An 11,548-nucleotide genomic window follows, 5' to 3' on the forward strand; every position below is an offset into this window, starting at 1 on the left:
AATGATTGCATTTGGCTTTAGTTATCAGAAACGACTCGTTCACATCATTTTTTCTGATAATCATTTACAAGTTTGACTTTTTATTTAAAAAAAAAAAAAAAAAAAACCCAATGTAACAAAATCTTCAGAATAAAAAAAGGACACAATCATGGCTCTGTATCTAAGAATACTATACACCGTATGGTCAAGATTTGTGGACATTTTGTCGTCCAGTGTTTTTTTTCTTACATTAAGGGTCATCCACCATTGCTGCAATAGCAGATTGTACTTTTCTGAGCGGGCTAAGGCTTTCAACCAGATACTGCAACACTGCTGTGAAAACCTGATTATATTCAACCACAAGAACTTTGAAGGTCATACAAGTAGTAAATGCACAACTGAACATCTTTGACCACAAAAGGTGAATGTTACATTTGCATAAATTCACTAAATACAAGGGGTGTCCACAATATGTCGGACATAAAGTGTATTTATGATGATTGTGATATTAACATACTATTTGGCAAGATCTTTTTAGAAATTCAGACCTTTTAAATATATAATTTTAGATTTTGAAATCACGTAAGATAACAGCTCACAAACACGGCTTCACCGTTCCTGTCCCATCCTGACAGCTCAAACTAAAATCTTACAAATATTACAAAATAAAAGTTCAGCCTGTGGTAAAAATGAGATTAAATTAATTAGTTTCAATTCATTTAAAAATGTACATGTTAAATTAAACTCTGCTATTATTTTATGTGTAACGTAACATGCCTCATCATACATCTACATATCATCTACATAAATAAATTTTGTAAACAGTTTCAGAATAAGTATATTATAAATGCAAATATAAAGAATGAATAATCAATTTGATGGACTTCAAGTACAAAGAACAGAGTGAAAACAAAATGGTCCAAATTATCTTAAAAAACACCATTCTAATAACATTAAAAACTCTCCATAATTCATCGTCACTCTGAGGAAAAACAAATGCCACTTTCCATTAGTGGTGTAGTAAGAATAGTAGGATGATTTCTGTCACATTCTGATTTAATGTTTGTTGGTTTGAGTGAACACTCAGTATCCATTTGTCTGTGTGGACAGCGAGGGTACATTCTGACTCATGTAACTGAAGCCAGGGAAGGTTATGCCATCTTCTTCGCACATACCCAGTGACTGTGGGACAGGAAGATTTGTGAAAGCAGGGTCTACGTTTGTCAGGTCGTCAGGGCCAGACTGAAAAGGAAAAAGAGATCAGGTTCAAACTAATTCTTACAATGAAACTTCTCTAAATTCTACAGGTTATGGGATATCTGGTGAGTAAGGGACTAATTACTGCCAAAGATACCAAACTATGGAAACCTCTCACATACCCTTAGTTGATGCAAAAAGAGGGTTATATCTAGGGATGCACCGATCCGACATTTTCAGTTCCGATACGATACATAAACTTTACGTATCGGTCGATACCTGATACTACTGATGAATTAATAAATAACCCATGTACCTCACCCTCTGGGAGTGACTTAAGACATAAGGGTTGACTTAAACATTACTAACAAAAATATTAATATGTAACAAATGAACACAGATATAAATGTGCGGAAATGGTCACCAGAGATGGGACGAAAGGTGGTGTGATTTTTTTCGTCACAAGCTCATCCCACTGGATTGATGAGAAGAATGAGTGATGCTGCAGCTCTGCCTAAAAAGAGAGGAGCGCATGTAATTTAGCCGATGTGTAAATATGGTGCTGATGAGTGTTCGCGTATCTGTAAGTGTGAATGCAAATTTACCACGTCATGTTTAGCTCCTAGTCTCTTAGCTCTGTCTCTGTTCAGCAGCCTCTTGAGAAGATCACGTCCAGCTTTCGACACTCCAGCCTTTAGAACCAGTGGCTGAAACATTATGTTTCTTAACATCACCATACGGTCAGCACTGTAGAAAGGTGGCTAGAGAGAGAGAGAGAGAGAGAGAGAGAGAGAGTGTGAGTTGTTTATCCTCAAGGCACGGTTCTAAAATCTAAAAACGTCATTTTCATAGTTTTTGCCCCAGAGCAAACAATAGTGGATTATTGAAGCCATGTTGGGTGTTTGTAGTTTGCTTCTATAATCATGCATTGGAGCTAATGTAATTAACAAATTATAGAGGATTGTAGCCACCAACGAGAACAGAGGAAACTACACGCCTGAATCAATTGTTAAACCATCTCAAATAGCAGCATTGTTTATGACACTACACGTCATACTACCTTCTAAGAAATAGATAAAAGCCTTATAATAAAGCAAAAATAAGAATGCTGAAAGTTGAAATTTATCTGTACTTTTGTTTTACAATATATTATATCACTACTGCACTGGTTTACACTGATGACACTGTTTACACTGGTTTACACTGTTTACACTGGTTTACACTGATTACATTGGTTTACACTGATTACACTGTTTACATTGGTTTACACTGGTTTACACTGTTTACACTGGTTACACTGGTTTATACTGATTACACTGGTTTACACTGATTACACTGGTTACACTAGTTTACACTGGTTTACACTGATTACACTGTTTACACTGGTTTACACTGATTACACTGTTTACACTGGTTTACACTGTTTACACTGGTTTACACTGATTACACTGTTTACACTGGTTAATGGCACTACCTCCATCACACTGTAAGATTTATTCTGGCTGTTTCTGATATTTTATATTATATTTTATTTCATATTTATATTTCTACTTGTTATTTCATAGATTATATTCTATACTCAGTTCTATATTTCTCATTTTGTTGCCATTATCTTATTTTTTATATATTTTATTCAGTGATATGGAACAGCTACAGGATGGCCTTGAATTTCCCTCTGGGACCAATAATGAAAGAAGGTATGTGTGTGTGTGTGGGTGTGTGTGTTTGTGTGTGTATATGTATGTTTGTATGTATGTATGTATGTATGTATCTATCTATCTATCATAGAGTTAAAAGCCACATACACATTTTTAGCTGAAATTGCTTAACAACACAAAACAGTTTGAGGCGAATGTGTAATAATTACTCATGCAGATCGTATAGTTCTAAACTCACGGCCTAAAGGTCACGTGTAATGTTTTACAGGTTTTATGTTTTGTTTTTTAAAGAAATTTCTTGCAGAATAACTCACCAGACCATAAAGCATTTCATGCAGCACAGCTCCTAGCCCCCACCAATCAACAGTCCGGTCATACTCGCTCTGCTGGAGAACCTCAGGGGCCAGGTACTCAGGAGTTCCACAGAATGTTTTTGTAGTTGCACGTCCAACTATGCCTTCCTTACAGAGGCCAAAGTCAGTTAGGACTACATGGCCTGCAGAATCCAACAAGATGTTCTCCGGCTTCAGGTCCCTGTTTAAGCAAAAGCAAGATAGAGTGTAAATCCATCAGCACTGTACATAGAAGTGTATGTCTAATTTTTGCTATTTCCTTTTTTATTTTATTATGTGGGCAGCTGTGTCCTCATGGTTAGAGCAGAGGGCTTAGGGCTGAAACGTTGTTGGTTCGATTCCCATGAGCCGTTGGAAGATTGGGGGCGGTGAGAGTGAAGGAACAGCACTGTCCTCCTCCTCAATCCATGGCTGAGAGGCCCTTGAGCAGGGCACCAAACCCACAACTGCTCCCCATGCTCTGAGAATGGCGGCCCCCCCGTTCTGTGTGTGTGTATGTGGGTGTGTGGGTGTGTACCTGTAGACAATATGCAAAGAATGTAGGTATCCTAAAGCGCTGGCCATTTCTGCAGCATAGAATCTGGCTCTGGGCTCTGTGAATACACTCTCTCTCTGCAGGTGGTAGAAGAGCTGCAGCACACACACACACATACAATCATTTTGTAATATAACCCCCTAACTTTTACTTTCAACAAACACAGGTATTTATTCTTAAGGGACGTGTACATACCTCTCCACCCCCGGCGTAGTCCAACACTAGGTACAGCCTGTCCCTGGTCTGAAAACTGAAGTGAAGTCGCACGAGGAACGGATGATTTACAGTCTTCAGTAACACGTTCCTCTCACAGATGATGTGTCCTTCCTGTCAAAGGAACCAAGTCAAAATGCTCACAACATCATCTGCAATACATTTATAGAATGGTAAAATTATAGAGACAAAATAACTCACCACTTTTTTCTTCAAGATGATGTGCTTCTTTACAACTTTAACTGCATAGTATTTATCATTCTGCTTATGTCTGGCCAATAGAACCTGAGCATTAGGGGAGAGAGGTTACATAAAAATAAAATGAATGTAGGCGTATCACTATCAATGATTATAAGTTATCAAGTGATCTACTGTTTTTACTAGTAATAAGGTGACCCCAAACTTATTGGAGTCATTCATTCATTGTCTGTAACCCTTATCCACTTCAGGGTGGCGATGGGTCCGGAGCCTACCCAGAATCACTGGGTGCAATGCAGGAACACATCCTGGAGGGGGCGCCAGTCCTTCACAGGGCGTCACACATTCGCTCACACACTCACACCTACGGACACTTTTGAGTCTCCAATCCACCTACCAATGTGTGTTTTTGTGTTTTAGACACGGGGAGAACACACCACACTCCTCACATACAATAATGAACAATGAATTTTCTCTGTTGATTAATGTCATTTACTGGGCTCAAAATTTCTGAATTGGAGACAGGGACTAGATATCTAAACTCTTTAATGCCTCTAAAAGTTATATCACAACTGTTGTGATATAAAATGGTCACAAACTCCATTCCTAAAGCATTGTTTTATGATTGGTACGAGATAAAGTTTCAGTTGAGGTATATGTAGAGCTGGACGATACGGTCAAACTTTATATCACAAACTTAATTTCGGTTGATACAATATAATTACGATATCGATATGAACAATAAAAAAAAGGCACGGACAAACTTCAAAAAAATGAAAGAAACCTGACATCACCATCAAACAACAACCTCTGGGTTTTGTCAATATTAATATTTTTAAGTTAAGTTTTAAATTGAGTGCTGAGCCCATGGCAGCGCCCTCTAATGACCGTCAGTCAGTAACAGATGCTGTAAATAATGTGCACTGAAATATTGAAAATGGGTTTAAAAATCATATCGTTATTGAAACATTTTATATTGCGATAAATATTGATATTGAATTATTGTTCAGCCCTAGGTACATGTATGGCATTGTAAGGCAAAATAGTCCCCAAAGGTGTTGTTAAATATTTACTACTGTTTGCACATGTAGATGTTTTGGTTGTTTGTGATAATAAATAAAGCTGCCCAAATTATGTGATTTTATTTGATTTGTTCCCAAATAATTATAAAGATTTATACTGAAACGATAATGATAATATATTACACAAAAGACAAATTTACCTTTCCAAAGCTGCCTGTTCCGATCACTTTTAAATAATCGAAATCTGCTGCTGAAACCCTGTAAAGACGGGAATACGTAAGCGTCAGTCTGTCGTTCAACCTGTGTATCTGATATATAGAGTAAGTGAAGCCTAAATATGTCTTCCATACAAACATGCCCTACTTACAGAGACCTCTGTTGCTCCTCTGCTGAAGTGGTGAAACACAGCTATTGGGAGGAATAAAACAGTGTTATACCTCATACACACACACACACACACAAAACAATCCACTATAACCCCAATGTTCAACCTTGTTTTTTCAATCAAAGTGAAATGTTATTCAGACTAGCATTACATACTTGCTGAGTAGATCTTATGAGCTCACTTACAGCAGCTGCTCCAGCCTTGTCACATACACTGCCCTCTGGCCTTCGAAAACACTCTGAGTCCACACTGGTGGAGAGAGAGAGAGAGACGGAGAGAGAGAGAGAGATAGATAGGTAGATAGATAGATAGATAGATAGATAGATAGATAGATAGATAGAGAGAGAGAGAGAGAGAGGGGGAGGGGAGAGAAAGTGAGGATTACCATAAGGAAAAGGTACCCGATACATTAAAACTTGCATAAGTTAAGCGTACGTTAATTCAGATTCTCCCTACAGGACTTTTTTTTTTTTGGACAGACCTCTGGACATATTCACAATTACCAGTGTGCAATACAATGCAAATGTCTTAAGAACCTAGCAGCAGTAAATGTGTTTTAACTTAATGATAATGATAGAATAATTGAAAATAAATAAAGTATAAAAAACCAGAGTTTTCAAAATATCAGTTGACATTTTTGTGCTAAAATTCAGATTTCTTATTTCTGTTCCTATATTTAGTATCCAATCAGGTACTAGGCCTAGCAGTAGACGACTGACAGCACTGATAGTCCTTGAGGAAAGATGTGAAAATTGTAAAAACAAAATTAAAAAGCACACAACATATATAAAGACAGCTTTTATAACAGTTTTCTCACACGATTTTCTTGCACACTCCTGTAATGTATAAAATTAGAAAATTACAGTTTTAAATATTCTAATATACTACAGTTTATTATTATAAACCTAAATTGTACAGTTTAAATTTCTATGTGGTGGTTGCTATGTGGCAGAGCACAACTCCTTTCCCAAAGATACCTATCCAGGTCATGTTCTCTGAAACAGTGTGTCTGACCTCAAAAGGCCATACACACACTGATACACTGTAGGAATATATAATGTCCGTGGGATTGAGCATGTTATAATTCAGCCCACCTCTGTGTAAAAGCAGATTCATATTCAGGATACTTACTGTCTGTAGAATGGATGACTGTTCCCACACTTTTGTAGCAGGTCAGTTGAACCGAACTTTTTCTCTTTGATTAAAGCTGTAGTTTTCAGAAAGGGTGAATTAGATTAGGGGGAAGTTGGAGGGTCAATGGTGTGTGTGTGTGTGTATGAATGAACAAACTTATCAAAAGCCAAGTGTTACTCCATTGTAAACATACATAGTTTAATTTACTCACCAGCGAAGTAAGACACGATGCCCTTCATCTTAGCGTACGTCACGGGACTTTTCGCCTTCTTCACCATTCTTATGTCCAGCACGAGTGGGACACCCTCGCGGAGTGCTCGCGCTGTACCGGTCAGTTCTGGTTTGACGCCGCCGCCTCATGAGCGCAACAGTGAGCTGCTATTTTCTGCAGAGCACGCGGGAGAGCTCTGACATCACGGGCCGTCGCTTGGATACGTGTATAAACCAACAGCTCAGCTTCTTCACAGGCCGCCGGACAGTGTCACTTACTGACTCTGACCTGTCTGAGACAGGCTTGAGAACAAGAAGACAGCGGTGTTCTGGCGAGCTGAACAAGTTGCTACCTTGTTGAAATGTACTGCCATAGTGTACTTTTATACGTACAGTTGTTTAAATAAAACAGAAAGTGAGCTGAATGTAGTGTAACAGAAAATGCTGCCCACAGAATTATAAGCAGAATATATGCACCCTTTATTATTTTTTATACATTTAATTCACCGTGTACACTTTTGGGACAGTCAAGCAAATAATAACAGTAAGCTAAGATTGTGTATCGCACCGGAAAAAAAACAGATTTAATATGAAAAACATTAACATTAAATATATTGGGTCTGGGCATGCGCAGAGCTGCAAAGTAGCAACGTAGCACAGCTTCAGTTTCAGTACTTATCCTTTCACAGTCCAAGTTGATTTCCTTCATTCGTTTTCGTTTCCTTTCTTATTCATTGTAAATCAGATTAGTAAATAATTTTAATCCAGCACACTGTCAACATTTCCAGCATATTCATTTATCCACCAGGCCTACACATTATTTTGTCTCATATTTGTTGGGTATATTTGTAATAGTTATTTTCCTGAACATATTTACTGTGAATTTAAAATTAGTTTGAGGAGATATAAAACTCATTAGATCTTAGGACAGTAATTTAAAGGGAACGTCTTAATTGTGGGCCTTGTTTACATGCCAAGGTTGTTTTTTAATATGGGATGGTGTGTTTGAAAAGAAAACAAACGACTGTTGTTTGTTCGTGTATGAAGTGTAAATTATCTAAGTTTTTATTCACTGTTTGAATTCCCACAGAAACTCGTGTAACTCAAGGTGTTTTGTAGCGCTGTCGCTAATGCAGTTAGCTGTCTCCCGAATTTGGAGACATCTCCACCTTAAGTGATCCGAAACAGCAAAAATAAGTGAGTATTAACCACATATGGAGAAAGAATAGGGCAATATCCTCATTTAGGTTTGTGTTTTTCAGCATTTGGAGTTCTCTCTGTTGTCTAACACTCCAGATGCCTCTGCCATAAGCAGAGATAGAGAGAGACTAGCGTACCGGATGGAGCCAGTTTTTTTTTAATTATTATTCGTTTACAGACACTGGGGCTTCGTAAATACATCAGACCTGTTTCGAGCGCATACACACAACTTAGTTTGGTTTTTTTTCCTAATAGTTCTTGGGCCTTTGAACCGAACCTAACTGCTCTCCATCTCTCTCCATGGCTATAATATTTAACTGCATCTGATGGAACTACAGCTGTTTTCCCTCTAGCTTCCAGTACTTTCACACAGGAACTAATTAGTGTCCACTGTAACATCTAAACAGTTCCATCTAACTAGGCCTGTCAAAGCTGTGTACAGCTTTCCTCTTCAGCTTTCTTCTCTTTGGCATAGAGGCTAAGCAAAACCCCCTGTGAGGCTCCTTATAGTGGCTAACAAGCTCTTTGACATCTATAAGCACTTTGGAGTATTGGCATGGCTTATGTAAGGCACAACAGTACCATGAGCCTAGAAACACCAGCTACTATGCCTAGGCCTAAAAAAAGACTTCGAACTTGTCCACCTGGTTGCGGTGGAACATTGCCAAGTCATCAAGCATGGTTCAGTAAGTCAATGCTAGTCTTTCCGCTGGTATCATCCCTTTACTAAAAATACTAAAGATAATGGAATCACCACATTTAATGGATGTTCACCCAGCATTTTTTTTAACCTTGTAGCATTTAAACAAATCATAGGTATGACAATCAACAATTTAGTTTAGTAGTTGAATATACTTATTTTTGTTGGGTATTTTTTTTATTATTTATTTACATCTCAGACCCTGAACTGGGTAAGCAGTTAAAATGAATGAATGAATGAATGTCATTTCTGTTTGTTTGTAACTTCGGTAGCATGTGCTGACTAGCTCTGTCTTGTATTTGTTTGTCGCTATCCACTCATAGAAATGCCTTCTCATTTCCCTCCTACTAAAGAAATTGTGCAAAGTCCTATCCTTAAAGGGAACATCTATGATTGTGGGGAAATGCTTTTCTCTTTGGAGTGTTTATGTTCAGAAGCTCAGCGTCTTTTAAGGCGGAACAGTAAGTTTGAGTAAAGTTTTTTTTAATGTGGCTCAAGTTTGACTTGTCTGCAAGTTTTTATTTACTGTTTGTATTACCACAGAAACTCATTTGTAATTTGAGGGTTTTGTAGCATTTGCGGTCTGTTTTTACTTGCATGCAGTTAGCCATCTCTGGAATTTGGAGACAAACAGACTGGAGAGCTAGCAGGGGGTGAGGAAACCATATTATTTATAAAAAGCAGAATTTTATAAAACGTGTTTTTGAAATTATGCATGTCACCTTTAACTTCTCAGTGTATACTTCACACTGTAGAATTTGCTCTCCCACTTTGAAAGAAGGAAGCAGCTCCCTCTAACTGCTTTTTTTGTGCATGTCCAGGCATAGTGGCTTGTTGTGCTGAATGTCAAAACTGTTAGTTGAGCCTTGAGGACTCCCAAAGAGGTCCATCATCAAAGGTTCAGGCACATGCATGATTTCCCTAACAAAGTCTTATGGCTGCAAATTTGGGTGCATCTGTAACTCCCTTTTTCATTTTACTGGGCACACTAAAACATTGCTAAAGCCTGTGACAAGCATTTGGCTTCTTAGTTTTATAACCATTGCCAATAAATAAATAAATAAATAAATAAAATAAAATAAAAATGCGTCTCAGTCTCCTCTCCTTGAAGATTGTACTGTTGTTGCCTTAGAAAGTCCTCTGGACACAATCACATTATCTGATTTCCTGTGTCACTCAACTTGATTCCTTTAAGCAAAGTGATGATTACCAAAAGCCATCACGCACGCTGGCACCTGAAGGAGTGAGCGGGAACTGGTCCAGTCCTGTAGCTTTAGAAGATACTGGCACACTTATTTCCAGTTCTGGAACACTATAAGCAAATAAAGTTGTTCACATATATCATCAGGGGCGGCATGGTGGTGCAGCGGTAGAGTCTCTGTCACAGTTTCAGGGTCCTGGAGGTTGTGGGTTCGAGTCCCACTCCAGGTGACTCTCTGTGAGGAGTGTGGTGTGTTGTCCCTGTGTCTGCATGGGTTTCCTCCGGGTGACTGTCTGTGAGGAGTGTGGTGTATTCTTCCTGTGTCTGCGTGGGTTTCCTCCGGGTGACTGTCTGTGAGGAGTGTGGTGTGTTCCCCTTGTGTCTGCGTGGGTTTCCTCTGGGTGCTCCGGTTTCCTCCCACACTCCAAAAACACACATTGGTAGGTGGATTGATGACTCAAAAGTGTCCGTAGATGTGAGTGAATATGTGAGTGTGTGTCGCCCTGTGAAGGACTGGCGCCCCCTCCAGAGTGTGTTCCCACCTTGTGCCCGATGGTTCTGGGTAGGCTCTGGACCCACCGCTGCCCTGAACTGAATGGGCTGAATTGCAGACAGTGAATGAATCAACATAAATCATCATGGGGCTGTGAATATATTAGAGTTAATTTTTAACTGTTAAAATTGCAAACCACTTAGTGTAGAGGGGCAAATAAGCTGCTATATTTAATATTCAAATAAGGTTTGAATGCACTGTCAAAATTCAGTCCAATTATTATACAATGAAATACACAGATCCACCATAACATTAACACCACCTTCTTGTGTTTTCCTTTAGCATTGTTTTATTAATTGTAACTTGCTCACATACGTGAGAAATAATAGACCGTATTTAACTGGTTTATGTATCCTTGTAGCTTGCCTTGTACCAGCTACAGCAGAAGGTTCAACCTCTCTAGTGTGTATTATGAAACGGAGAATGGAGAAATGGAAAGCAGGGAGAAATGAGAGAAATCATATTGAGATATGTCTCAAAGCACAGCTTCAGATGTGTGTGAGCCTTGTAGAAGGGTGTGCAGGTATGGACCACAAAATCCAGACCAAGTTTGGGGAGATAAGCAACAATTTATTCAATTTGTGTATTGTAGTAATATGCTTTTAAACCCTGTGGGAACTCACTGTTCAGTGTCTCAGTGAGACACTCCTCCCTCGTTGGTCCACCTTGTAGATGTAAAGTCAGAGACAGTAGCTCATCTGTCGCTGCACAGTGTGTGTTGGTCGTCCTCTAGTCCTTCATCAGTGACACAGGACGCTGTTGGCTGGATGTTTTTGTCGGTGGACTATTCTCAGTCCAGCAGTGACACTGAGGGGATTTAAAACCTCCAGCAGTACTGCTGTGTCTGATCCACACCTACCAATGTAACACACATATCTCCACCTAGGGTGGCCACTTTTATTACACCAGAAAGGAGGACAACACTGTCAGTTCTGTCAGTGGTATTTAAGATGTATCTTTCACTTGGTTTAAGTTTAAGATCATGACAAATGCATATGTCAAATCCAGCT

At 38.8% G+C, this 11,548-nt stretch overlaps 1 protein-coding gene across 1 annotated transcript; it reads right to left on the bottom strand.

Annotated features, from left to right (window-relative positions):
- Positions 1 to 965: 965 nt before the first annotated feature.
- On the bottom strand, positions 966 to 7,009 carry sgk2b (serum/glucocorticoid regulated kinase 2b). The gene is made up of 12 exons (XM_066673592.1): positions 6,886 to 7,009; positions 6,672 to 6,747; positions 5,726 to 5,789; positions 5,523 to 5,563; positions 5,356 to 5,413; positions 4,137 to 4,220; positions 3,918 to 4,049; positions 3,705 to 3,817; positions 3,149 to 3,368; positions 1,782 to 1,937; positions 1,601 to 1,690; positions 966 to 1,221 (listed from the first exon to the last, which is right to left on the bottom strand). Exons 1-12 carry the CDS (start codon positions 6,950 to 6,952, stop codon positions 1,063 to 1,065), a joined length of 1,260 nt encoding a protein of 419 aa, XP_066529689.1. The 5' UTR covers positions 6,953 to 7,009; the 3' UTR covers positions 966 to 1,062.
- Positions 7,010 to 11,548: the final 4,539 nt, after the last annotated feature.

The sequence above is a fragment of the Hoplias malabaricus genome, chromosome 1, assembly GCF_029633855.1.
Source record: "Hoplias malabaricus isolate fHopMal1 chromosome 1, fHopMal1.hap1, whole genome shotgun sequence".
NCBI lineage: Eukaryota > Metazoa > Chordata > Actinopteri > Characiformes > Erythrinidae > Hoplias > Hoplias malabaricus.

Bases quoted from the DNA above. Each gene is read 5' to 3' on its own strand.
- sgk2b (XM_066673592.1), bottom strand. From the start codon at position 6,952: ATGGTGAAGAAGGCGAAAAGTCCCGTGACGTACGCTAAGATGAAGGGC. The intron at 5,564-5,725 runs GTAAGTGAGCTC...TCCTCCCAATAG, and splicing joins ACAAGGCTGGAGCAGCTGCT to CTGTGTTTCACCACTTCAGC. The intron at 1,222-1,600 runs GTGACCATTTCC...TTTCCTTTTCAG, and splicing joins CACCTTTCGTCCCATCTCTG to TCTGGCCCTGACGACCTGAC.